The following is a 27,831-nucleotide window of genomic DNA, read 5'->3' on the forward strand; positions in this document are numbered from 1 at the left end:
ATATATAATATCACATTTTAAATGATTATATTCATTTGGAACTTTTGTGAGTGTAATGTTAAGGAGGTCATTGTTCTGTAACACAGGCTAGATGGTCTCCTGTAGCTGTGTGTCTGGGTGTTAGAGAGAGAGAGAGGAGGGGGTTGGGGGAGGTCATCGTTCTGTAACACAGGCTAGATGGTCTCCTGAAGCTGTGTGTCTGAATGTTAGAGAGAGAGAGAGAGAGAGGAGGGGGGTGGGGGAGGTCATCGTTCTGTAACGCAGGCTAGATGGTCTCCTGAAGCTGTGTGTCTGGGTGTTAGAGAGAGAGAGAGAGAGAGAGAGGGGGGGGGTGGGGGAGGTCATCGTTCTGTAACACAGGCTAGATGGTCTCCTGAAGCTGTGTGTCTGGGTGTTAGAGAGAGAGAGAGGAGGGGGTTGGGGGAGGTCATCGTTCTGTAACACAGGCTAGATGATCTCCTGAAGCTGTGTGTCTGGGTGTTAGAGAGAGAGAGAGAGAGAGAGAGAGAGGGGGTTGGGGGAGGTCATCGTTCTGTAACACAGGCTAGATGATCTCCTGAAGCTGTGTGTCTGGGTGTTAGAGAGAGAGAGGAGGGGTTGGGGGAGGTCATCGTTCTGTAACGCAGGCTAGATGATCTCCTGAAGCTGTGTGTCTGGGTGTTAGAGAGAGAGAGAGAGAGAGAGAGAGAGGAGGGGGTTGGGGGAGGTCATCGTTCTGTAACACAGGCTAGATGATCTCCTGAAGCTGTGTGTCTGGGTGTTAGAGAGAGAGAGAGGAGGGGGTTGGGGGAGGTCATCGTTCTGTAACACAGGCTAGATGATCTCCTGAAGCTGTGTGTCTGGGTGTTAGAGAGAGAGAGAGAGAGAGAGGGGAGGGGGTGGGGGAGGTCATCGTTCTGTAACACAGGCTAGATGGTCTCCTGAAGCTGTGTGTCTGGGTGTTAGAGAGAGAGAGAGAGAGAGAGAGAGGAGGGGGGTGGGGGAGGTCATCGTTCTGTAACGCAGGCTAGATGGTCTCCTGAAGCTGTGTGTCTGGGTGTTAGAGAGAGAGAGAGAGAGAGAGAGAGAGGAGGGGGGTGGGGGAGGTCATCGTTCTGTAACACAGTCTAGATGGTCTCCTGAAGCTGTGTGTCTGGGTGTTAGAGAGAGAGAGAGGAGGGGGTTGGGGGAGGTCATCGTTCTGTAACACAGGCTAGATGATCTCCTGAAGCTGTGTGTCTGGGTGTTAGAGAGAGAGAGAGAGAGAGAGAGAGAGAGGAGGGGGGTGCGGGAGGTCATCGTTCTGTAACACAGGCTAGATGGTCTCCTGAAGCTGTGTGTCTGGGTGTTATTCCCTCTGGATAACAGTGTCTGCTAAATTACTCAAATGTGTGTCGTACCGGGTCTCCACTGTGAATGTATTGGCTTTGTTGGTGATGCCTCTGTCCAGGCCGGGTCCATGCACACGTACACGCCCCGGGTCACACCCCTCCGTCACGCCAACATGGAAGGGACTGTTGGGGACTGGTGTCTCATCGTACGCCACATCTACAATGTGGGGACCTGGACAGAACAGAGTTATCATGTAGAGTTATCATATAGATCACCTCTACAATGTGGGGACCTGGACAGAACAGAGTTATCATGTAGAGTTATCATATAGATCACCTCTACAATGTGGGGACCTGGACAGAACAGAGTTATCATGTAGAGTTATCATATAGATCACCTCTACAATGTGGGGACTTGGACAGAACAGAGTTATCATGTAGAGTTATCATATTGATCACATCTACAATACCCCATAACGACATCACAATACTCCATAACGACATCACAGTACCCCATAATGACATCACAATACTCCATAACGACATCACAGTACCCCATAATAACATCACAAGACCCCATAATGACATCACAATACTCCATAACGACATCACAATACTCCATAACGACATTACAGTACCCCATAATTACATCCCAATACCCCATAATGACATCACAGTACCCCATAATAACATCACAATACCCCATAATAACATCACATGGACTAGATTTTGTACTAGGTAGTAGACTAGGTAGTGGACTAGGTAGTGTACTAGGTAGTGGACTAGGTTGTGTACTAGGTAGTAGACTAGGTAGTGGACTAGATAGTGGATGAGGTAGTGTACTAGGTAGTGTACTAGGTAGTGGACTAGGTAGTGTACTAGGTAGTGGACAAGTAGTGTACTAGGTAGTGGACTAGGTAGTTGACTAACTCACCCTCTTGGTAGGGAGTGTACTAGGTAGTTGACTAACTCACCCTCTTGGTAGGGAGTGTACTAGGTAGTTGACTAACTCACCCTCTTGGTAGGGAGTGTACTAGGTAGTTGACTAACTCACCCTCTTGGTAGGGAGTGTACTAGGTAGTTGACTAACTCACCCTCTTGGTAGGGAGTGTACTAGGTAGTTGACTAACTCACCCTCTTGGTAGGGAGTGTACTAGGTAGTTGACTAACTCACCCTCTTGGTAGGGAGTGTACTAGGTAGTTGACTAACTCACCCTCTTGGTAGGGAGTGTACTAGGTAGTTGACTAACTCACCCTCTTGGTAGGGAGTGTACTAGGTAGTTGACTAACTCACCCTCTTGGTAGGGAGTGTACTAGGTAGTTGACTAACTCACCCTCTTGGTAGGGAGTGTACTAGGTAGTTGACTAACTCACCCTCTTGGTAGGGAGTGTACTAGGTAGTTGACTAACTCACCCTCTTGGTAGGGAGTGTACTAGGTAGTTGACTAACTCACCCTCTTGGTAGGGAGTGTACTAGGTAGTTGACTAACTCACCCTCTTGGTAGGGAGTGTACTCTACGCTGTACGTTCCGTCACAGTGGTCGGTGATGACAGCTTCAGTAACGGCTCCAGATGGGTTCTGGATGACTGTCTTGATGTGCTTCCCTCCCATCTGGGTCAGGGGCCGCGCGTCTACCGTGAAGTCTGTGGTTGCCTCGCGGAACACACCTAGAACACACAGCACACCCTTAGAACATGCCTAGAATACAGAACACATACTTAGAACACACCTAGGGCCCAGAACACACCTAGGGCCCAGAACACACATATGGCCCAGAACACACCTAGGGCCCAGAACACACCTATGGCCCAGAACACACCTAGGGCCCAGAACACACTAAGAAATATAAAGATATGCCATTTAATTGGGGTGTAACGGTTCACCAGACCCATAGTTCAGTACGAATTGCGATTTTGGGGTCACTGTCCGTTCTGTTTTGGTACTTTGGTATTTAAGAAAATCCAAATTATTGGTATATGATCATGATCATAAAAAACCATCAGGAATAACAACACGTTGAATTTACCTCAATGAAAACACAGCTATGCTTACTCATCATCAACACCACTAGAGTAAAAAGCTATGCTCATCATCAACAACACCACTAGAGTAAAAAGCTATGCTCATCATCAACACCACTAGAGTAAAAAGCTATGCTCATCAACAACAACACCACTAGAGTAAAAAGCTATGCTCATCATCAACACCACTAGAGTAAAAAGCTATGCTCATCAACAACACCACTAGAGTAAAAAGCTATGCTTACTCATCAACAACACCAGAGTAAAAAGCTATGCTCATCATCAACACCACTAGAGTAAAAAGCTATGCTCATCATCAACACCACTAGAGTAAAAAGCTATGCTCATCATCAACACCACTAGAGTAAAAAGCTATGCTCATCATCAACACCACTAGAGTAAAAAGCTATGCTCATCAACAACACCACTAGAGTAAAAAGCTATGCTTACTCATCAACAACACCAGAGTAAAAAGCTATGCTCATCATCAACACCACTAGAGTAAAAAGCTATGCTCATCAACAACACCAGTTGAGTAAAAAGCTATGCTTACTCATCAACAACACCACCAGAGTAAAAAGCTAGACTGATCATCAACACCACTAGAGTAAAAAGCTATGCTTACTCATCAACAACACCACCAGAGTAAAAAGCTAGACTGATCATCAACACCACTAGAGTAAAAAGCTATGCTCATCATCAACACCACTAGAGTAAAAAGCTATGCTCATCATCAACACAACTAGAGTAAAAAGCTATGCTCATTATCAACACCACTAGAGTAAAAAGCTATAATCATCATCAACACCACTAGAGTAAAAAGCTATGCTTATCATCAACACCACCAGAGTAAAAAGCTACGACATCAACAACACCACTAGAGTAAAAAGCTATGCTCATTATCAACACCACTAGAGTAAAAAGCTATGCTCATCTTCAACACAACTAGAGTAAAAAGCTATGCTCATCATCAACACAACTAGAGTAAAAAGCTATGCTCATCATCAACACCACTAGAGTAAAAAGCTATGCTCATCAACAACACCACTAGAGTAAAAAGCTATGCTCATCTTCAACACAACTAGAGTAAAAAGCTATGCTCATCATCAACACAACTAGAGTAAAAAGCTATGCTCATCATCAACACCACTAGAGTAAAAAGCTATGCTCATCAACAACACCACTAGAGTAAAAAGCTATGCTCATCTTCAACACAACTAGAGTAAAAAGCTACGCTCATCATCAACACCACTAGAGTAAAAAGCTATGCTCATCATCAACACCACTAGAGTAAAAAGCTATGCTCATCATCAACACCACTAGAGTAAAAAGCTATGCTTACTCATCAACAACACCACTAGAGTAAAAAGCTATGCTTACTCATCAACACCACTAGAATAAAAAGCTTTGCTAATCTTCAACACCACTAGAGTAAAAAGCTATGCTCATCATCAACACCACTAGAGTAAAAAGCTATGCTCATCATCAACACCACTAGAGTAAAACGCTATGCTTACTCATCATCAACACCACTAGAGTAAAAAGCTATGCTTACTCATCATCAACACCAGTTGAGTAAAAAGCTATGCTTACTCATCAACACCACTAGAGTAAAAAGCTATGCTCATCATCAACACCACTAGAGTAAAAAGCTATGCTCATCATCAACACCACTAGAGTAAAAAGCTATGCTTACTCATCAACAACACCACTAGAGTAAAAAGCTATGCTCATCATCAACACCACTACAGTAAAAAGCTATGCTCATCATCAACACAACTAGAGTAAAAAGCTATAATCATCATCAACACCACTAGAGTAAAAAGCTATGCTTATCATCAACACCACCAGAGTAAAAAGCTAGACTGATCATCAACACCACTAGAGTAAAAAGCTATGCTCATCATCAACACCACTAGAGTAACAAGCTATGCTCATCATCAACACAACTAGAGTAAAAAGCTATGCTCATCATCAACACCACTAGAGTAAAAAGCTATGCTCATCATCAACACCACTAGAGTAAAAAGCTATGCTCATCATCAACACCACTAGAGTAAAAAGTAATGACATCATCAACACCACCAGAGTAAAAAGCTATGCTCATCATCAACACCACTAGAGTAAAAAGCTATGCTTACTCATCAACAACACCACTAGAGTAAAAAGCTATGCTTACTCATCATCAACACCAGTTGAGTAAAAAGCTATGCTTACTCATCATCAACACCAGAGTAAAAAGCTATGCTTACTCATCAACACCACTAGAATAAAAAGCTATGCTAATCATCAACACCACTAGAGTAAAACGCTATGCTTACTCATCATCAACACCACTAGAGTATAAAGCTATGCTTACTCATCATCAACACCAGTTGAGTAAAAAGCTATGCTTACTCATCAACACCACTAGAGTAAAAAGCTATGCTCATCATCAACACCACTAGAGTAAAAAGCTATGCTCATCATCAACACCACTAGAGTAAAAAGCTACGCTCATCATCAACACCACTAGAGTAAAAAGTTATGCTCATCATCAACACCACTAGAGTAAAAAGCTATGCTCATCATCAACACCACTAGAGTAAAAAGCTATGCTCATCATCAACACCACTAGAGTAAAAAGCTATGCTTACTCATCAACAACACCACTAGAGTAAAAAGCTATGCTTACTCATCAACAACACCACCAGAGTAAAAAGCTAGACTGATCATCAACACCACTAGAGTAAAAAGCTATGCTCATCATCAACACCACTAGAGTGAAAAGCTATGCTCATCTTCAACATCACTAGAGTAAAAAGCTATGCTCATCATCAACACCACTAGAGTAAAAAGCTATGCTCATCATCAACACCACTAGAGTAAAAAGCTATGCTTACTCATCAACAACACCACTAGAGTAAAAAGCTATGCTTACTCATCAACAACACCACCAGAGTAAAAAGCTATGCTCATCATCAACACCACTAGAGTAAAAAGCTATGCTCATCATCAACATCACCACTAGAGTAAAAAGCTATGCTCATCATCAACACCACTAGAGTGAAAAGCTATGCTCATCTTCAACATCACTAGAGTAAAAAGCTATGCTCATCATCAACACCACTAGAGTAAAAAGCTATGCTCATCATCAACACCACTAGAGTAAAAAGCTACGACATCATCAACACCACTAGAGTAAAAAGCTATGCTCATCATCAACACCACTAGAGTAAAAAGCTATGCTCATCATCAACACCACCAGAGTAAAAAGCTATGCTCATCATCAACACCACTAGAGTAAAAAGCTATGCTCATCATCAACACCACTAGAGTAAAAAGCTATGCTTACTCATCAACACCACTAGAGTAAAAAGCTATGCTCATCATCAACACAACTAGAGTAAAAAGCTACGACATCATCAACACCACTAGAGTAAAAAGCTATGCTCATCATCAACACCACTAGAGTAAAAAGCTATGCTCATCATCAACACCACTAGAGTAAAAAGCTATGCTTAATCATCAACACCACTAGAGTAAAAAGCTATGCTCATTATCAACACCACTAGAGTAAAAAGCTACACTCATCATCAACACCAGAGTAAAAAGTAATGACATCATCAACACCACCAGAGTAAAAAGCTATGCTCATCATCAACACCACTAGAGTAAAAAGCTATGCTCATCATCAACATCACTAGAGTAAAAAGCTATGCTTACTCATCAACACCACTCGAGTAAAAAGCTATGACATCATTCAGGAAGTTAAAGCTTGGTCTCAAATGGGTCTTCCAAATAGACAATGGCCTCAAGCATACTTCCAAAGTTGTGGCAAAATGTCTTAAGGACAACAAAGTCAAGGTGTTGAAGTGGCCATCAAAAAGCCCTGACCTCAATCCTATATAAAATATGTGGGCAGAACTGAAAAAGCGTGTGTAAGCAAGGAGGCCTACAAACCTGACTCAGTTACACCAGCTCTGTCAGGAGGAATGGGCCAAAATTCACCCAATTTATTGTAGGGAGCTTGTGGAAGGCTACCTGTGATGTTTGACCCAAGTTAAACAATGTAAAGGCAATGCTACCAAATACTAATTGAGTGTATGTAAACTTCTGACCCTCTGGGAATGTGATGAAAGAAATGATAGCTGAAATAAATAATTCTCTCTACTATTATTCTGACATTTCACATTCTTAAAATAATGTGCTGATCCTAACTGACCTAAGACAGGGAATTTTTACTGGAATAAATGTCAGGAATGATGAAAAACTGTGTTTAAATGTATTTGGCTCAGGTATATGTAAACTTCCGACTTCAACTGTAGCCTGGAGGTCCAGCCATCGTAAGCGCAACACAAAGTGCATTTGCCAATTTATTGACAACTTCAGCTTTCACTTGCTTATATAGCGCAGGCACTACCTGTTTAATGAGACGAGTGCGAGAGGGGAAAGTTCTTTCACGATGTACTAAAAACCCTTCTTAACAACTATAAACATACCGATCACTGTTGTCATTTCTCTGGCCAGGTCAGAATCAGCTGAGAAGGGTTGCTTGAATCCAGAGGTTGCAAGTTGTGTTGTTGTTTTATTGTATTTCGGTCTTGATCCGATGGTAGGAATACTGGTGTAATGTTGGCGTAAATGTGTCAACATGTTCGAGGTGTTGGCAGCTGCTATTTTCTTTGAGCATGGAGACATACTCTTTCTGTTCATTGCCGTTGTATTCTACTGGGAAGCTAAACATTACCCAAACTGGAGATTTATACGATGATGGTTTATCCACCCCACCACTCGCCATTGTACAGAACTAGTTCCCGGCTGCACTTCACAAAAGGATAGATTGAAAAGGGAGGAATGGCCGTGTGGTGACAACAATATCTCCCTCAACGTGATCAAGACAAAGGAGATGTTGGTGGACTATAGGAAAAGGAGGACCGAGCACACCCAGGAGGTTGAGAGCTTCAAGTTCCTTGGAGTCCACATCACCAAACAAACTAACACGGTCCAAGACAGTCATGAAGAGGGCACGACAAAACTTATTCCCCCTCAGGAGGCTGAAAAGATTTGGCATGGGTCCTCAGATCCTCAAAAGGTTCTACAGCTGCACCATCAAGAGCATCCTGACTGGATGCATCACTGCCTGGTATGGCAACTGCTCAGCTTCCGACTGCAAGGCACTACAGAAGGTAGTGCGTATGCCCAGTACATCACTGGGGCTAAGCTGCCTGCATTCCAGGACCTCTACACCAGGCGGTGTCAGAAGAAGGACCTAAAAATTGTCAAAGACTCCAGCCACCCTAGTCATAGACTGTTCTCTGCTACTGCACAGCAAGCGGTACTGGAGCGCCAAGTCTAGGTCCAAGAGGCTTCTAAACAGCTTCTAACCCGAAACCATTAGACTCCTGAACATCTAATCAAATTGCTACACAGACTATTTGCATTGTCCCCCCTTTTTAATCTTTTACACTGCTGTCACTCTTTGTTTATTATCTATGCATATTCACTTTAATAACTCTATCTACATAGGGGACAGAACACTCTCTGACCTTTGCCCTCTACTCCCGGTCCGAACACGCGGACTCCGCTGATGTTGACCGCCGGCTCCACAGTCAGGGAGGCAGGGAAGTTGGATACATCCTGCCCCCCGTAGCGGATGGTGAGGGTGTAGGAGCCGGGGTACAGGGGGATGTAGGTGATGGTGTAGGTTCCGTCTCCGTTATCCTGGATTTGGACCTCTGCCTCTGTCCCGCTGTCACTGATGATCTCTATGGTCAGCTCAGCTGGACCTGCGTTGGTACAGTCCACCACAAACTCCCCAGTCTCTCCCACCTTGGCACGCTCCAACCCTGGGCCAGAACACTTCACCTGACAGACATGGGGGAAACAGGACATACAGGTTTAAGGGTCAGGGGTTAGAGATCAGGGGTTAGAGGTCAGCAGTTAGTGTTCGTGTTTACCTTGGTGGCGTCGGTGGGGGGATAGGCGGTGGGGTTGAAGGGGGATCCTGGGATCGGAGCTCCGTCAAAGGTCAGCTCCACCTGGTATGGCCCTGCCTCCCAAGGGATAAACCTCACTTGACTGGTCTCTGGTTTAAGACCTGCCTCCACCTGAATAATCAGAATATTAACATTCAAATTAATAACAACCTTCATCATTGTCTATTTGTAAAGCACCTTTCATCATTGGTTTTAGCACAACATTTTTAACAATGAACATATAACTGTAATGAAGCTTTTAAAAACGCAACAAAGCATGTATAAACATATAATTGTAATGCAGTTTTTAAAAAGAGAGTTAAAATGAAAAAAAAGATCAATGTACATCCCTACCTTGCTGGTGACAGGTTTCCCAGAAGGCCCTGTAACATTGGCCCAGACTTTCCCCTTTCCTGCTCCTTCTGACTTCACAGTTACTTCCTGGTCCTTACCCACCGTCATCTCTACACAGATAGAGGAAGAGATAGAGAAATAAAGGAAGAGATGGAGATATAGAAGAGATGGAGATATAGAAGAGAAGAGACATAGATATAGAAGAGAAGAGATATAGAAGAGATTAAGATATATAGAGGAGATAGAAGAGATAGAAGAGAAGAGATGAAAATATATGAATTTGAATTTGTCCCGATTATATGTTCCCTCTTCCCATGTGAAAATACGACATGTTGCCAAATTGACTTTCCTGGGTAGTCTAGCTCACGCTAAACTGGCTAACTGGTTTTTGCCCTAGCACTACATGGCTGATTTAAATAACTAACTTGTCATCAAGGGCAAAAGCAAAAAGCGCACCCAGGTGGGGGCCCAAGGCCGAGTTTGAGAAACCCTGCTGTGGTGGGTAGTATATGGGGCTATGGTGACAAAACAGATGGCTCTGTGATAGACTACATCCAGTTTGCTGAGTAGAGTGTTGGGGGATATTTTGTAAATGACATCGCCAAAGTCAAGGATCGGTAGGATAGTCCGTTTTACGAGGGTATGTTCGGCCTAATAATAAATTATTATAACTCTGGACTGGAGTCATAAAAACAATTAAATAAATTGTTGTTATATAGCAGGTAACGGATCGGCTCTCTGAACAATTCTGACATATCTATGGTATATATAGCATGTAGTTTAGATAGTACACCTGTATATAGTTTGTAATGATATATTATCTATAGTATACAGTTGAAGTCGGAAGTTTAAATACACCTTAGCCAACTACAGTTAAACTCGGTTTTTCACATTTCCTGACATTTAATCAGGACAATAGGCAAGCAGCTTGGTGAGAAGCCAACAACTGTTGGCGCAATTATTAGAAAATGGAAGAAGTCCTCAATCACCCTCGGTCTGGGGCTCCATGCAAGATCTCACCTCGTGGGTCATCAATGATCATGAGGAAGGTGAGGGATCAGCCCAGAACTACATGGCAGGACCTGGTCAATGACCTGAAGAAAGCTGGGACCACAATCTCAAAGAAAACCATTAGTAACACACTACGCCGTCATGGATTAAAATACTGCAGCGCACGCAAGTTCCCTCTGCTCAAGCCAGCGCATGTCCAGGCCCGTCTGAAGTTTGCCAATGACCATCTGGATGATCCAGAGGAGGAATGGGAGAAGGTCATGTGGTCTGATGAGACAAAAATAGAGCTTTTTGGTCTAAACTCGCCGTGTTTGGAGGAAGAAGAAGGATGAGTACAACCCCAAGAACACCATCCCAACCGTGAAGCATGGAGGTGGAAACATCATTCTTTGGGGATGCTTTTCTGCAAAGGGGACAGGACGACTGCACTGTATTGAGGGGAGGATGGATGGGGCCATGTATCGCGAGATCTTGGCCAACAACCTCCTTCCCTTAGTAAGAGCATTGAAGATGGGTCGTGGCTGAGTCTTCCAGCATGACAACAACCCGAAACACACAGCTAGAGCAACTAAAGAGTGGCTCCGTAAGAAGCATCTCAAGGTCCTGGAGTGGTCTAGCCAGTCTCCAGACCTGAACCCAATAGAAAATCTTTGGAGGGAGCTGAAAGTCCGTATTGCCCAGCGACAGCCCCGAAACCTGAAGGATCTGGAGAAGGTCTGTATGGAGGAGTGGGCCAAAATCCCTGCTGCAGTATGTGCAAACCTGGTAAAGAACTTCAGGAATGTAGGAACCTATGGTCTCTGTAATTGCAAACAAATGTTTCTGTACCAAATATTAAGGTCTGCTTTTCTGATGTATCAAATACTTATGTCATGCAATATGAATTACTTAAAAATCATGCTATGTGATTTTCTGGATTTTTGTTTTAGATTCCGTCTCTCACAGTTGAAGTGTACCTATCATAAAAATTACAGACCTCTGCATGCTTTGTAAGTTGGAAAACCTCCAAAATCGGCATGGTATCAAATACTTGTTCTCCCCACTGTATATACTATATCACTATATATCTCAATTACATACTATACATTCTAAGTATACAATATCACTATCTATCTACACTACATACTGTACTAAAAAAACTAAATTACACTGCATTCTATACACATTTGAAGTCGGAAATTTACATACACTTAGGTTGGAGTCATAAAACTCATTTTTCAACCACTACACAAAGTGCACAATTGGCCCAGCGTCTTCCGTGTTTGGCCAGGGTAGGCTGTCATTGTAAATAAGAATTTGTTTTTAATTGACTTGCCTAGTTGATGAAAATAAAAATAAAACTATTTTTTAGTTTTTATAGTGTACATACTATCACCCAGTCCAGCCACTTGTATCTTGCTGAGGTCATGGCTTGGTGCCACGGGGATGGAGAAGGGACTCTTGGGAATAGAATCTCCTCCGTAGGTGAGGGCCACTCCCAGAACACCCTGCTGGACAGGGGTGTACTTGACCGTGTGGGTGTTATCGGGGTTGTTGATGATCTCAAAGTCCTTAACAGCCTCTCCTTTAGCCGGGCCAGAGAACACAGCGTCCAGCTTGGCTTTACCTGCAGCCTTGGTGTGTACTGTGAAGTGGGTCGGCTTGGTCAACTCCACACCTGGAGGGAGGGAAGAGAGGCATGGAACAGGGAAGGGTTAGTTATCTCTGGTGGATGAAATGGTGAGTACGGTACTGTGAAGTGGGTCGGCTTGGTCAACTCCACACCTGGAGGGAGGGAAGAGAGGCATGGAACAGGGAAGGGTTAGTTATCTCTGGTGGATGAAATGGTGAGTACTGTACTGTGAAGTGGGTCGGCTTGGTCAACTCCACACCTGGAGGGAGGGAAGAGAGGCATGGAACAGGGAAGGGTTAGTTATCTCTGGTGGATGAAATGGTGAGTACTGTACTGTGAAGTGGGTCGGCTTGGTCAACTCCACACCTGGAGGGAGGGAAGAGAGGCATGGAACAGGGAAGGGTTAGTTATCTCTGGTGGATGAAATGGTGAGTACTGTACTGTGAAGTGGGTCGGCTTGGTCAACTCCACACCTGGAGGGAGGGAAGAGAGGCATGGAACAGGGAAGGGTTAGTTATCTCTGGTGGATGAAATGGTGAGTACGGTACTGTGAAGTGGGTCGGCTTGGTCAACTCCACACCTGGAGGGAGGGAAGAGAGGCATGGAACAGGGAAGGGTTAGTTATCTCTGGGGGATGAAATGGTGAGTACTGTACTGTGAAGTGGGTCGGCTTGGTCAACTCCACACCTGGAGGGAGGGAAGAGAGGCATGGAACAGGGAAGGGTTAGTTATCTCTGGTGGATGAAATGGTGCGTACTGTACTGTGAAGTGGGTCGGCTTGGTCAACTCCACACCTGGAGGGAGGGAAGAGAGGCATGGAACAGGGAAGGGTTAGTTATCTCTGGTGGATGAAATGGTGAGTACTGTACTGTGAAGTGGGTCGGCTTGGTCAACTCCACACCTGGAGGGAGGGAAGAGAGGCATGGAACAGGGAAGGGTTAGTTATCTCTGGTGGATGAAATGGTGAGTACGGTACTGTGAAGTGGGTCGGCTTGGTCAACTCCACACCTGGAGGGAGGGAAGAGAGGCATGGAACAGGGAAGGGTTAGTTATCTCTGGTGGATGAAATGGTGAGTACTGTACTGTGAAGTGGGTCGGCTTGGTCAACTCCACACCTGGAGGGAGGGAAGAGAGGCATGGAACAGGGAAGGGTTAGTTATCTCTGGTGGATGAAATGGTGAGTACTGTACTGTGAAGTGGGTCGGCTTGGTCAACTCCACACCTGGAGGGAGGGAAGAGAGGCATGGAACAGGGAAGGGTTAGTTATCTCTGGTGGATGAAATGGTGAGTGTGTACCGTGTGTGTGTGACTCACCACTATGGTTGAGTCCTGGTCCCTCGGCCTTGACCTTGCTGGCATCATGTGACGGGTCAACTTTGATACTGATGGGAGTCATGGGGATGGTCTGGAACACAGAGAGGCGACATTACTCATACTAACCGCACTAACGTTTTCAGAATTGAAGAAAAGGGCGGAAGACATTCAGCCGAAGACTGACGAGAGCGGATACAAATGCATTGCTTTATCTAATTACGACAAATGTTAAAAAAACGTTTGAGCAATGTAATGACGTAATGACTTTTCAAATAAGTTATGTTTAATGTTAAGTTGGATGACAATTTGTTAGCTACGCTATCCTTACAAACCGCATAGCATTACAGCAGTTTGTACCGGTGTGTTAGCTACGCTATCCTTACAAACCGCATAGCATTACAGCAGTTTGTACCGGTGTGTTAGCTACGCTATCCTTACAAACCGCATAGCATTACAGCAGTTTGTACCGGTGTGTTAGCTACGCTATCCTTACAAACCGCATAGCATTACAGCAGTATGTACCGGTGTGTTAGCTACGCTATCCTTACAAACCGCATAGCATTACAGCAGTTTGTACCGGTGTGTTAGCTACGCTATCCTTACAAACCGCATAGCATTACAGCAGTTTGTACCGGTGTGTTAGCTACGCTATCCTTACAAACCGCATAGCATTACAGCAGTTTGTACCGGTGTGTTAGCTACGCTATCCTTACAAACCGCATAGCATTACAGCAGTATGTACCGGTGTGTTAGCTACGCTATCCTTACAAACCGCATAGCATTACAGCAGTATGTACCGGTGTGTTAGCTACGCTATCCTTACAAACCGCATAGCATTACAGCAGTTTGTACCGGTGTGTTAGCTACGCTATCCTTACAAACCGCATAGCATTACAGCAGTTTGTACCGGTGTGTTAGCTACGCTATCCTTACAAACCGCATAGCATTACAGCAGTTTGTACCGGTGTGTTAGCTACGCTATCCTTACAAACCGCATAGCATTACAGCAGTATGTACCGGTGTGTTAGCTACGCTATCCTTACAAACCGCATAGCATTACAGCAGTTTGTACCGGTGTGTTAGCTACGCTATCCTTACAAACCGCATAGCATTACAGCAGTTTGTACCGGTGTGTTAGCTACGCTATCCTTACAAACCGCATAGCATTACAGCAGTTTGTACCGGTGTGTTAGCTACGCTATCCTTACAAACCGCATAGCATTACAGCAGTATGTACCGGTGTGTTAGCTACGCTATCCTTACAAACCGCATAGCATTACAGCAGTATGTACCGGTGTGTTAGCTACGCTATCCTTACAAACCGCATAGCATTACAGCAGTTTGTACCGGTGTGTTAGCTACGCTATCCTTACAAACCGCATAGCATTACAGCAGTTTGTACCGGTGTGTTAGCTACGCTATCCTTACAAACCGCATAGCATTACAGCAGTTTGTACCGGTGTGTTAGCTACGCTATCCTTACAAACCGCATAGCATTACAGCAGTATGTACCGGTGTGTTAGCTACGCTATCCTTGCCAGGCATTATATTAACTATAATACACCTAACTACCCAGCGTTTATTGACTTGATTATTCACGTCATTCTTAGCTAAGTGGTGTGTTCATTGTGCGTTCTCAATGGACATTGTTAATTCTGTCTATCTACTCCAATTTCGGAGCAGTCTCGTCTGAGTACAGAATAACTGACACATTTTACGAAAACAGCCTAACCAGCTCTGCTTGGGCAAATAAAATGGTCAGAGTGAGGTCTTCTCTCATCTGTGTCTGGAAGTAGCTAGCCTACATTTGCCAGTTAGCTGGGTGATTGACTGCGGTTGTTGGCCGCTAGTGTTCGTTCAGAACGCTTTGATCAACCCTCCTCCTCGTCCTCCGAGAGCGAATCACTCTGATTTTACGAATGGACAATTTGACAACTTCCTGAGTTTACGAACACCCAGAGCACACTGGCATTTCAGATTCAATTTACGAACAAACCCGTAGTATAAACCAACATTTTTGGTTGTTTAGTACACAGCCTCACAGGTGAATCCTTAAAGAGGTGGGGCTAATGCTTAAGAGGGTGTGAACGATGTTGAATGGGTGGGGCTAATGCTTAAGAGGGTGTGAATGATGTTGAATGGGTGGGGCTAATGCTTAAGAGGGTGTGAACGATGTTGAATGGGTGGAGACAAAGAAGAGCTGTCCAGTAGGTACCAAAACATTGAAGGGCCATTTTCTCAAAAGTTTATCCACTTTCAAAGCAGAATTACTTTCCCATTGTTCCTCAACTGTAGTGTATGATATACCATTTTCTAGCTCTGAGTCTCTACTTTTATCCAATGTGAAAAAACACAATTTCAAATTTTGCTACATAAGACCGAATCGAGCTGGTCGGTCACATATATACACACAGTGTTGTAGTAGTCGAGCCCGCTTTTTCAAATGCACCTACAGTATTATTTAACTTGCCACGCTGATGTGTAGGGACTTGGGACTCAACTTTGACTCAAGTATACAGATGCCAGACTTAGTAAATGTAGGAACTTGGGACTTGACACTGACTCACACACACACACACACACACACACACACACACACACACACACACACACACACACACACACACACACACACACACACACACACACACACTCTACCCACCTGGTCAGCAAACAACACCATGATAGTGTAACTACCAGCGCCTGACGGGGTGTATGTAACGGTAGACGTGTCGTTGTCGTTTCTGATGATGTCGAAGTCGATGTCTGCCTCCGCCGGTCCCACCACGCCTGGAGAGCACTTTATACCGATACTGATGTCACCTGGGGGGCACACACACGCACAAACACACACACACACAGTTCCAGTGTCATAAACATTTGTTTCCATATTGTTCATATGATGAACTGGGCCTTTGTAGGTCAGTTAGCAGAGCATGGTGCTTGTAACACCAGGGTAGTGGGCTCGATTCCCGGGGCCACCCATATGGAACATGTATGCAAGCATAACTGTAAGTCATTTTGGATAAAAGCTAAATGGCATAATATTATGATGTATTATGGTTCGTTTGTCATTAGATTCCTCCTAAATCTGTGAGCGGAAGTGAACAAGTGCACACTTTAAGGAGTAGGGAAGAGCATCAGAATAGGGCTGGTGTAGTGTAAAGGACTCACCTTGACCTGCCTCAGCACAGTCCACAGTGAAGGGGCTGGTGTAGTGTAAAGGACTCACCTTGACCTGCCTCAGCACAGTCCACAGTGAAGGGGCTGGTGTAGTGTAAAGGACTCACCTTGACCTGCCTCAGCACAGTCCACAGTGAAGGGGCTGGTGTAGTGTAAAGGACTCACCTTGACCTGCCTCAGCACAGTCCACAGTGAAGGGGCTGGTGTAGTGTAAAGATCTCACCTTGACCTGCCTCAGCACAGTCCACAGTGAAGGGGCTGGTGTAGTGTAAAGATCTCACCTTGACCTGCCTCAGCACAGTCCACAGTGAAGGGGCTGGTATAGTGTAAAGGACTCACCTTGACCTGCCTCAGCACAGTCCACAGTGAAGGGGCTGGTGTAGTGTAAAGATCTCACCTTGACCTGCCTCAGCACAGTCCACAGTGAAGGGGCTGGTGTAGTGTAAAGATCTCACCTTGACCTGCCTCAGCACAGTCCACAGTGAAGGGGCTGGTGTAGTGTAAAGGACTCACCTTGACCTGCCTCAGCACAGTCCACAGTGAAGGGGCTGGTGTAGTGTAAAGGACTCACCTTGACCTGCCTCAGCACAGTCCACAGTGAAGGGGCTGGTGTAGTGTAAAGGACTCACCTTGACCCGCCTCAGCACAGTCCACAGTGAAGGGGCTGGTGTAGTGTAAAGGACTCACCTTGACCTGCCTCAGCACAGTCCACAGTGAAGGGGCTGGTGTAGTGTAAAGGACTCACCTTGACCTGCCTCAGCACAGTCCACAGTGAAGGGGCTGGTGTAGTGTAAAGGACTCACCTTGACCTGCCTCAGCACAGTCCACAGTGAAGGGGCTGGTGTAGTGTAAAGGACTCACCTTGACCCGCCTCAGCACAGTCCACAGTGAAGGGGCTGGTGTAGTGTAAAGGACTCACCTTGACCTGCCTCAGCACAGTCCACAGTGAAGGATGTTGGTTCAAAAGCCTTCAGCCCTGTTTTAGCCACACCAGGACCTGACACCTTCACCTTGTTAGGGTGGCAGCCTGCCCCGATAGTCATCTACACACACAACACACACAATGAGAAAAATGTAGAAATGATTAGGGAGGGAGAGAGGAAAATACATTTGTATGTGTGGGTAAAGCTGAAGCCCCCATTTAGCAGTTTGTATGTATGGGTAAAGCTGAAGTCCCCGTTTAGCAGTTTGTATGTGTGGGTAAAGCTGAAGCCCCCATTTAGCAGTTTGTATGTGTGGGTAAAGCTGAAGCCCCCATTTTTCCTAGAAGCCTGTAAGTATGTGCTCACCCTGAAGGGACTGTCCGGTATGTTGACCCCGCCCCAGGACGCCATGAGGGTGTGTTTGAGGGGTTTCTTTGGGGTGTAACTGCAGGTGTACGTTCCATTACCGTTATCCTTCACCTGGACATCTACTGGAGTTCCCTCACCATCCTAGAGAGAGAGAGAGAGAGACCCTTAGTACCCTCACCATCCTAGAGAGAGAGAGACCCTTAGTACCCTTAGTATCTAACCTGCTGTCCTAGTGTATCTAACCTGCTGTCTTGCTGTCCCAGTGTATCTAAACTGCTGTCCCAGTGTATCTAACCTGCTGTCCTAGTGTATCTAACCTGCTGTCTTGCTGTCCCAGTGTATCTAAACTGCTGTCCCAGTGTATCTAACCTGCTGTCCCAGTCTATCTAACCTGCTGTCCCAGTGTATCTAACCTGCTGTCCCAGTCTATCTAACCTGCTGTCCCAGTGTATCTAACATGCTGTCCTGCTGTCCCAGTGTATCTAAACTGCTGTCCCAGCTTATCTAACCTGCTGTCCCAGTGTATCTAACCTGCTGTCCTGCTGCCCCAGTGTATCTAACCTGCTGCCCCAGTGAATCTAACCTGCTGTCCCAGTGAATCTAACCTGCTGTCCTGCTGTCCCAGTGTATCTAACCTGCTGTCCTGCTGTCCCAGTGTATCTAACCTGCTGTCCCAGTGCATCTAACCTGCTTGGCCTGCTGTCCCAGTGTATCTAACCTGCTGTCCCAGTGTATCTAACCTGCTGTCCTGCTGTCCCAGTGTATCTAACCTGCTGTCCCAGTGCATCTAACCTGCTTGGCCTGCTGTCCCAGTGTATCTAACCTGCTGTCCCAGTGTATCTAACCTGCTGTCCCAGTGTATCTAACCTGCTGTCCTGCTGTCCCAGTGTATCTAACCTGCTGTCCCAGTGTATCTAACCTGCTGTCCCAGTGTATCTAACCTGCTGTCCTGCTGTCCCAGTGTATCTAACCTGCTGTCCCAGTGCATCTAACCTGCTTGGCCTGCTGTCCCAGTGTATCTAACCTGCTGTCCCAGTGTATCTAACCTGCTGCCCCAGTCTATCTAACCTGCTGTCCCAATTTACCAATTGCCAACTGAAAATATGTTTTTGGCTCAGTGCACACAAATGGTTGTGTCATGCCTCCTCTGAATAGGATATCAACATTTATCCTTTTTGTGTAATTAGGAAACATCTTGAGGATCTCTTAAATGTATCAAATACAAATTAAAGATGTATTGTCACATACACCGGACAGGTGAAATATGTTGTTCCCTGATCCCCGAACTCAACCCCAAGAAGGCCCGCGCATACGGACCAGGCACAAACCCACCATCGTCATCATCCAATGGGAGTGTTATTTGTCACATACACCGGACAGGTGCAGTGAGGTGTCGTGTTACAGGGTCAGCCTTAGTAGTACGGGGCCCCTGGAGCCAATCAGGTTTAAGTGCCCTGCTGAAGGGCACATCGACAGGTGTTTCACCTTGTCAGCTCGAGCATTCGAACCAGCGACTCTCGAGACGTTCGAAATAGGACATTATAGAAGACAGAAACGCATAAAGTGTAACCCTAATATAGTGTCCCACTTGTTCTGAATTCACCCTAATAACCCTAATATAGTGTCCCACTTGTTCTGAATTCACCCTAATATAGTGTCCCACTTGTTCTGAATTCACCCTAATAACCCTAATATAGTGTCCCACTTGTTCTGAATTCACCCATATAACCCTAATATAGTGTCCCTCTTGTTCTGAATTCACCCTAATAACCCTAGTATAGTGTCCCTCTTGTTCTGAATTCACCCATATAACCCTAATATAGTGTCCCTCTTGTTCTGAATTCACCCTAATAACCCTAGTATAGTGTCCCTCTTGTTCTGAATTCACCCTAATAACCCTAATATAGTGTCCCACTTGTTCTGAATTCACCCTAATAACCCTAATATAGTGTCCCACTTGTTCTGAATTCACCCTAATAACCCTAATATAGTGTCCCACTTGTTCTGAATTCACCCTAATAACCCTAATATAGTGTCCCACTTGTTCTGAATTCACCCTAATAACCCTAATATAGTGTCCCTCTTGTTCTGAATTCACCTTAATATCCCAAACCCCAGTATAAACTTGACAGAGTACTCAGCATCATAATTTCAGTTTGCGTGGAGAATGTAAGGTATACATTAAGCTTGAGGCTACTTGGCACACGTACCTGTGCCAGGATCTTGAGAGGGGCTTTGCCCCCTAGTTTGGCGTCGACGGTGAACTCAGTCCGTTTCCCCACAGCAAGACAACTACTCTGTAGACCTGGACCATACACGTTCACCTACACACACACACACACACACACACACACACACACACACACACACACACACACACACACACACACACACACACACACACACACACACACACACACACACACACACACACACACACATCATTAAACACAATCAGAGGGTTACCAGTTCCAATCCCGGGTCTGACAGGGAAAAGCTGGTGTGATTTGTCAGAAAAAGAACAACTGCTCACCATGTTTCAACCGTATAATGGACAACAAAGTAATCTACACACACATGTACCTTATCAGGGTAGAAGTCCTTGTTCGGAGCAGCAGTGATTTCAGCCATGAAGGGAGAGTGCTGGATGTCCTCGTTGTTACAGAGCACATGCACCGCATACTCTCCTGCTTCCATTGGCCAGTACCGCACGTCACATGACCCGTCGCCCTTATCATCACACTCGACCTTCGCCTGGGACGGACCCTCCACCGAGAAACCTGGACACAGACCTTCTGATCAGGACACACACCTTCTGATCAGAACACACACCTTCTGATCAGAACACACACACACACACCTTCTGATCAGGACACACACCTTCTGATCAGAACACACACCTTCTGATCAGAACACACACACACACACACACACCTTCTGATCAGGACACACACCTTCTGATCAGAACACACACACACCTTCTGATCAGAACACACACCTTCTGATCAGAACACACACACACCTTCTGATCAGAACACACACCTTCTGATCAGGACACACACCTTCTGATCAGAACACACACCTTCTGATCAGGACACACACCTTCTGATCAGAACACACACCTTCTGATCAGGACACACACCTTCTGATCAGAACACACACCTTCTGATCAAAACACACACCTTCTGATCAAAACACACACCTTCTGATCAGAACACACACCTTCTGATCAGGACACACACACACACACACCTTCTGATCAGAACACACACCTTCTGATCAGGACACACACCTTCTGATCAGGACACACACCTTCTGATCAGAACACACACACACACACCTTCTGATCAGGACACACACCTTCTGATCAGAACACACACCTTCTGATCAGAACACACACACACACCTTCTGATCAGAACACACACACACACCTTCTGATCAGGACACACACCTTCTGATCAGGACACACACCTTCTGATCAGAACACACACCTTCTGATCAGGACACACACCTTCTGATCAGAACACACACCTTCTGATCAGAACACACACCTTCTGATCAGAACACACACACACACACACCTTCTGATCAGAACACACACCTTCTGATCAGAACACACACCTTCTGATCAGGACACACACCTTCTGATCAGAACACACACCTTCTGATCAGAACACACACCTTCTGATCAGAACACACACACACACACCTTCTGATCAGGACACACACACACACACACACCTTCTGATCAGAACACACACCTTCTGATCAGGACAGACAGGGTCTGTGTGTGTGTGTGTAGTTACCCAGTGTTCCCTTATTGTCTCCGACGGCCTCGACCACGAAGTCGGCAGATTTACCCGTAATGCCGGTCTCCAGGCCACGCCCCCAGGCACGCACATTCTGTGGCCCTGCCTCCGAACCAATCTTCACCTCCAATGGGCTACAACCCGGAAGTGACATCATCAGTCAGCGACCGCATTACAGAATCATCAGTCAGCGACAGCATTACAGCATCACAGCATCATCAGTCGGCGACAGCATTACAGCATCATCAGTCAGCGACAGCATTACAGCATCATCAGCATCATCAGTTAGCGACAGCATTACAGCATCATCAGTCAGCGACAGCATTACAGCATCACAGCATCATCAGTCGGCGACAGCATCATCAGCATCATCAGTTAGCGACAGCATTACAGCATCATCAGTCAGCGACAGCATTACAGCATCATCAGTTAGCGACAGCATTACAGCATTACAGCATCATCAGCATCATCAGTTAGCGACAGCATTACAGCATCATCAGTTAGCGACAGCATTACAGCAACATCAGCATCATCAGTTAGCGACAGTATTACAGTATCATCAGTCAGCGACAGCATTACAGCATTACAGCATCATCAGTTAGCGACAGCATTACAGCATTACAGCATCATCAGTTAGCGACAGCATTACAGCATTACAGCATCATCAGCATCATCAGTCAGCGACAGCATTACAGTATCATCAGTTAGCGACAGCATTACAGCATTACAGCATCATCAGCATCATCAGTTAGCGACAGCATTACAGCATTACAGCATCATCAGTTAGCGACAGCATTACAGCATTACAGCAACATCAGCATCATCAGTTAGCGACAGTATTACAGTATCATCAGTCAGCGACAGCATTACAGCATTACAGCATCATCAGTTAGCGACAGCATTAGAGCATTACAGCATCATCAGCATCATCAGTCATCGACAGCATTACAGCATCATCAGTTAGCGACAGCATTACAGCATTACAGCATCATCAGCATCATCAGTCAGCGACAGCATTACAGTATCATCAGTCAGCGACAGCATTACAGCATCATCAGTCAGCGACAGCATTACAGCATTACAGCATCATCAGCATCATCAGTCAGCGACAGCATTACAGCATCATCAGTCAGCGACAGCATTACAGCATCATCAGTCAGCGACAGCATTACAGCATCATCAGTCAGCGACAGCATTACAGCATTACATCATCATCAGCATCATCAGTCAGCAACAGCATTACAGCATCATCAGTCAGCGACAGCATTACAGCATCATCAGTCAGCGACAGCATTACAGCATCATCAGTCAGCGACAGCATTACAGCATCATCAGTCAGCGACAGCATTACAGCAGTCTTAATTTATTCGGTTGTGGACCAAATAAGCTATTTGAAAGATGATAGCAGCTATTTAGAAGACTGTGATATGTGGTTGAATGAACTACCTTAGTTGAATGAACTGACTTAGTTGAATGAACTACCTCAGTTGAATGAATTGACTTAGTTGAATGAACTACCTTAGTTGAATGAACTATCTTAGTTGAATGAACTGACTTAGTTGAATGAACTACCCCAGTTGAATGAACTGACTTAGTTGAACGAACTGACTTAGTTGAATGAACAACCTTAGTTGAATGAACTATCTTTATTGAATGAACTGACTTAGCTGAATGAACTGACTTAGTTGAATGAACTACCTTAGTTGAATGAACTGACTTAGTTGAATGAACTGACTTAGTTGAATGAACTACCTTAGTTGAATGAACTGACTTAGTTGAATGAACTGACTTAGTTGTTCTGGATAAGAGACAGGTAAATTATTATCAATGTAAAGTGGCAAGAAAAAGTATGTGAACACTTTGGAATTACCTGGAGTTCAAATACAATAATGTGTGTTTTATTAGTTTAAGCAGACTGTGTTCGTCTGTTGTTGTGACTTAGATGAAGATGAAGGTACCTGGGGGGATGTGTTACCTGGGGGGATGTGTTACCTGGGGGGATGTGTTCTGTGTGTTACCTGGGGGATGTGTTACCTGGGGGGGCGGGGGGGTTCTGTGTGTTACCTGGGGGATGTGTTACCTGGGGGATGTGTTCTGTGTGTTACCTGGGGGGATGTGTTACCTGGGGGGGGGGTTCTGTGTGTTACCTGGGGGGATGTGTTACCTGGGGGATGTGTTACCTGGGGGGGGGGGTTCTGTGTGTCACCTGGGGGGATGTGTTACCTGGGGGGATGTGTTCTGTGTGTTACCTGGGGGGGATGTGTTACCTGGGGGGGGGGGGGTTCTGTGTGTTACCTGGGGGGATGTGTTACCTGGGGGATGTGTTGTGTGTGTTACCTGGGGGGACGTGTGTTACCTGGGGAATGTGTTGTGTGTGTTACCTCCTGAGTATGTGTTGTCCTCCCCAGGTTATCGTTATACTGTATGTACCGGGGATGGTGGGGTAGTACTCAAACCCAAACACTCCATCTCCAGCATCCTTCCTCTTACATTGCTCCTCCAGGCCCTCTGCAGAGAGAGAGAGAGAGAGAGAGAGAGAGAGAGAGAGAGAGAGAGAGAGAGAGAGAGAGAGAGAGAGAGAGAGAGAGACAGACAGAGAGAGAGAGAGCGAGAGGAGAGAGCAAGAGGAGAGAGAGAGAGGAGAGAGAGAGAGAAAGGGAGAGAGAGACAGAGACAGAGACAGAGAGACAGAGGGAGAGAGAGAGAGAGAGAGAGAGGCAGAGACAGAGACAGAGACAGAGAGAGACAGACAGAGAGAGGAGAGAGAGAGAGAGAGAGAGAGAGAGAGAGAGAGAGAGAGAGAGAGAGAGACAGAGACAGAGACAGAGAGACAGAGGGAGAGAGAGAGAGCGAGAGAGAGAGCGAGAGAGAGAGGCAGAGACAGAGACAGAGACAGAGACAGAGACAGAGAGAGAGAGAGAGACAGACAGACAGAGAGAGAGAGAGAGAGAGAGAGAGAGAGAGACAGAGACAGAGAGACAGAGGGAGAGAGAGAGAGAGAGAGAGAGAGAGAGAGCGAGAGAGAGAGAGAGAGAGAGAGAGAGAGAGAGAGAGAGAGAGAGGCAGAGACAGAGACAGAGAGAGAGACAGAGAGACAGAGGGAGAGAGAGAGAGAGAGAGAGAGAGAGAGAGAGAGAGAGAGACAGACAGAGAGAGAGAGGAGAGACAGAGACAGAGAGACAGAGACAGAGACAGAGAGACAGAGGGAGAGAGGGAGAGAGAGAGAGAGAGAGAGAGACAGACAGAGAGAGAGAGGAGAGACAGAGACAGAGAGACAGAGACAGAGAGACAGAGAGACAGAGACAGAGAGACAGAGAGACAGAGACAGAGAGACAGAGACAGAGAGATCTTTCAGTGTTTGCAGAGCTGTTAGGTAAAAGCCATATGGTGGAAACTTTACCACTACACTGTGTATATCTATCCAGACCCTTCAGTTCTGAACACAAGTAGTGTAAACAGCAAAAAGACTATGGGTAATGTAGTTTCTAAAGCAAAGAGACTGCTGGGTAGTGTAGTGTATAAAACAGAGAGCCTGCTGGACAGTGTCATTTATAAAACAGAGAGGCTGCTGGGTAGTATAGTTTATGAAACAGAGATGCTGCTGGGTAGTAGTGCTGGGTAGTGGAGTAGACTCACTGGGGCCCTTGATGGTGACTTTGAGTTCTCCAGTCCCAGCTCCTTTAGTGAAGACTCTGAAGTCAGCCGTCTCCTTCACCCTGAGGCCTTTAGGCTGCAGACCACGCCCCTTAGCCCGAACCAGGCTGGGGTTACAAGCTGGAGAAGGGGTGGGTGGTGGGGGGGTTTAGAATAGAATTGAACACATAGTTTGAATAGAAACTGAAGGATGAGAACAACAACTGCCTGGAGATCGAGAGAGAGAGAGAGACGCAGTTAGAGAGACCAAGACCAAGACAGAGAGAGAAAGTGAGATATAAAGAGAGAGCGAGAGAGAGAGAGAGAGAGAGAGAGAGAGAGAGAGAGAGAGGCTAGTTCCCATCCCATGAAGTGAAGACAGTAAAAGGAAGAAGCTGCTCCGGAGAGAGAGTAGTGAGTAGAGTAGTGAGAGAGAGAGATCAGAGTAGAGAGAGAGAGAGGAAGAGAGATAGCAGGGGGAGAGACAGAGAGAGTGAGAAGAGACCAGGGAACGCAGAATCATCCAGAGAGAAAGAGCAAGTGAATGAACAGTCAGACAGGAGAAAGGAGGAGAGGGAGAGAACATAAAAAACAGACAGAAAGGTTGTGTAAACACCAGAAACAGAAACACTAGAAACAGAAACACTAGAGACAGAAACAGAAACAATAGAAACAGAAACACTAGAGACAGAAACAGAAACAATAGAAACAGAAACATTAGAGAGAGAAACAGACCAATAGAAACAGAAACACTAGAGACAGAAACAGAAACAATAGAAACAGAAACACTAGAGACAGAAACAGAAACAATATAAACAGAAACACTAGAGACAGAAACCCTAGAAACAAAAACACTAGAAACAGTCACGCTAGCAACAGAAAAACTAGAAACAGAAACACTGGAAACAAAAAGAATAAGAAAAATAGACACAGAAACATCAGCAAAAAAATAGAAACAGAAACCCTAGAAACAGAAATCCTGGAAACAGAAACACTATAAAAACAGAAACAGAAACAGAAACAATAGAAACAGAAACAGAAACAATAGAAACAGAAACACTAGAAACAGAAACAATAGAAACAGAAACACTAGAGACAGAAACAGAAACAATAGAAACAGAAACACTAGAGATAGAAACAGAAACAATAGAAACAGAAACAATAGAAACAGAAACAGAAACAATAGAAACAGAAACAATAGAAACAGAAACAGAAACAATAGTAACAGAAACACTAGAAACAGAAACAGAAACACTAGAGACAGAAACAGAAACAGAAACAATAGAAACAGAAACACAAGAGACAGAAACAGAAACACTAGAGACAGAAACAGAAACAATAGAAGCAGAAACAATAGAAACAGAAACAGAAACAATAGAAACAGAAACATTAGAAACAGAAACAATAGAAACAGAAACAGAAACAATAGAAACAGAAACACTAGAGACAGAAACAATAGACACAGAAACAATAGAGACAGAAACAATAGAAACAGAAACACTAGAAACAGAAACAATAGAAACAGAAACACTAGAGACAGAAACAATAGAAACAGAAACAATAGAAACAGAAACAGAAACAATAGAAACAGAAACACTAGAGACAGAAACAGAAACAATAGAAACAGAAACACAAGAGACAGAAACAGAAACACTAGAGACAGAAACAGAAACAATAGAAACAGAAACAATAGAAACAGAAACGATAGAAACAGAAAAAATAGAAACAGAAACAGAAACAATAGAAGCAGAAACAATAGAAACAGTAACAGAAACAATAGAAACAGAAACAGAAACAACAGAAACAGAAACAGAAACAATAGAAACAGAAACAATAGAAACAGAAACAAAAACAATAGAAACAAAAATTAAAACAAAAACAATAGAAACAGAAACAATAGAAACAGAAACAATAGACACAGAAACACTAGAAACAGAAACAGAAACAATAGAATCAGAAACACCAGAAACAGAAACAATAGAAACAGAAACACTAGAAACACAACAACAGGAACAATAGAAACAGAAACACTAGAAACAGAAACAATAGACACAGAAACACGAGAATCAGAAAAATAGGAACAATAGAAACAGAAACACTAGAAACAGAAGCACCAGAAAAACAAACACCAGAAACACAAAAGCTAGAAACAGAAACAATAAAAACAGAAGCAATAGAAATAGAAACACTAGAAAATAAACTGGAAGTAGAAACAGAAATAGTAGAAACAGGAATAATAGACAGGAACACCACAGACAGAAAGACTAGAAACAGAAACAGTAGAAACAGAAATAATAGAAACAGGAACACCACAGACAGAATGACTAGAACAG

General features: G+C 44.7%; 1 protein-coding gene across 1 annotated transcript in view; it reads right to left on the reverse strand.

Moving 5' to 3' along the window:
• The window catches only part of flna (filamin A, alpha (actin binding protein 280)), a 216,810-nt gene that overhangs the window by 82,855 nt on the left and 106,124 nt on the right, over positions 1-27,831 (reverse strand). The window contains exons 10-24 of the mRNA XM_064921966.1: positions 25,502-25,639; positions 24,247-24,373; positions 21,863-21,999; positions 20,639-20,835; positions 20,266-20,379; positions 18,053-18,196; positions 17,683-17,806; positions 16,243-16,403; positions 13,581-13,671; positions 12,024-12,311; positions 9,644-9,753; positions 9,272-9,421; positions 8,861-9,179; positions 2,805-2,978; positions 1,380-1,542 (exon numbers count right to left, since the gene is read on the reverse strand). Coding sequence (XP_064778038.1) covers positions 1,380-1,542; positions 2,805-2,978; positions 8,861-9,179; positions 9,272-9,421; positions 9,644-9,753; positions 12,024-12,311; positions 13,581-13,671; positions 16,243-16,403; positions 17,683-17,806; positions 18,053-18,196; positions 20,266-20,379; positions 20,639-20,835; positions 21,863-21,999; positions 24,247-24,373; positions 25,502-25,639 — 2,437 coding nt within the window. The remainder of the gene's footprint in view (positions 1-1,379; positions 1,543-2,804; positions 2,979-8,860; positions 9,180-9,271; positions 9,422-9,643; positions 9,754-12,023; positions 12,312-13,580; positions 13,672-16,242; positions 16,404-17,682; positions 17,807-18,052; positions 18,197-20,265; positions 20,380-20,638; positions 20,836-21,862; positions 22,000-24,246; positions 24,374-25,501; positions 25,640-27,831) is intronic.

This window comes from Oncorhynchus masou, chromosome 18 (genome assembly GCF_036934945.1).
Source record: "Oncorhynchus masou masou isolate Uvic2021 chromosome 18, UVic_Omas_1.1, whole genome shotgun sequence".
Classification (NCBI taxonomy): Eukaryota; Metazoa; Chordata; class Actinopteri; order Salmoniformes; family Salmonidae; genus Oncorhynchus; species Oncorhynchus masou.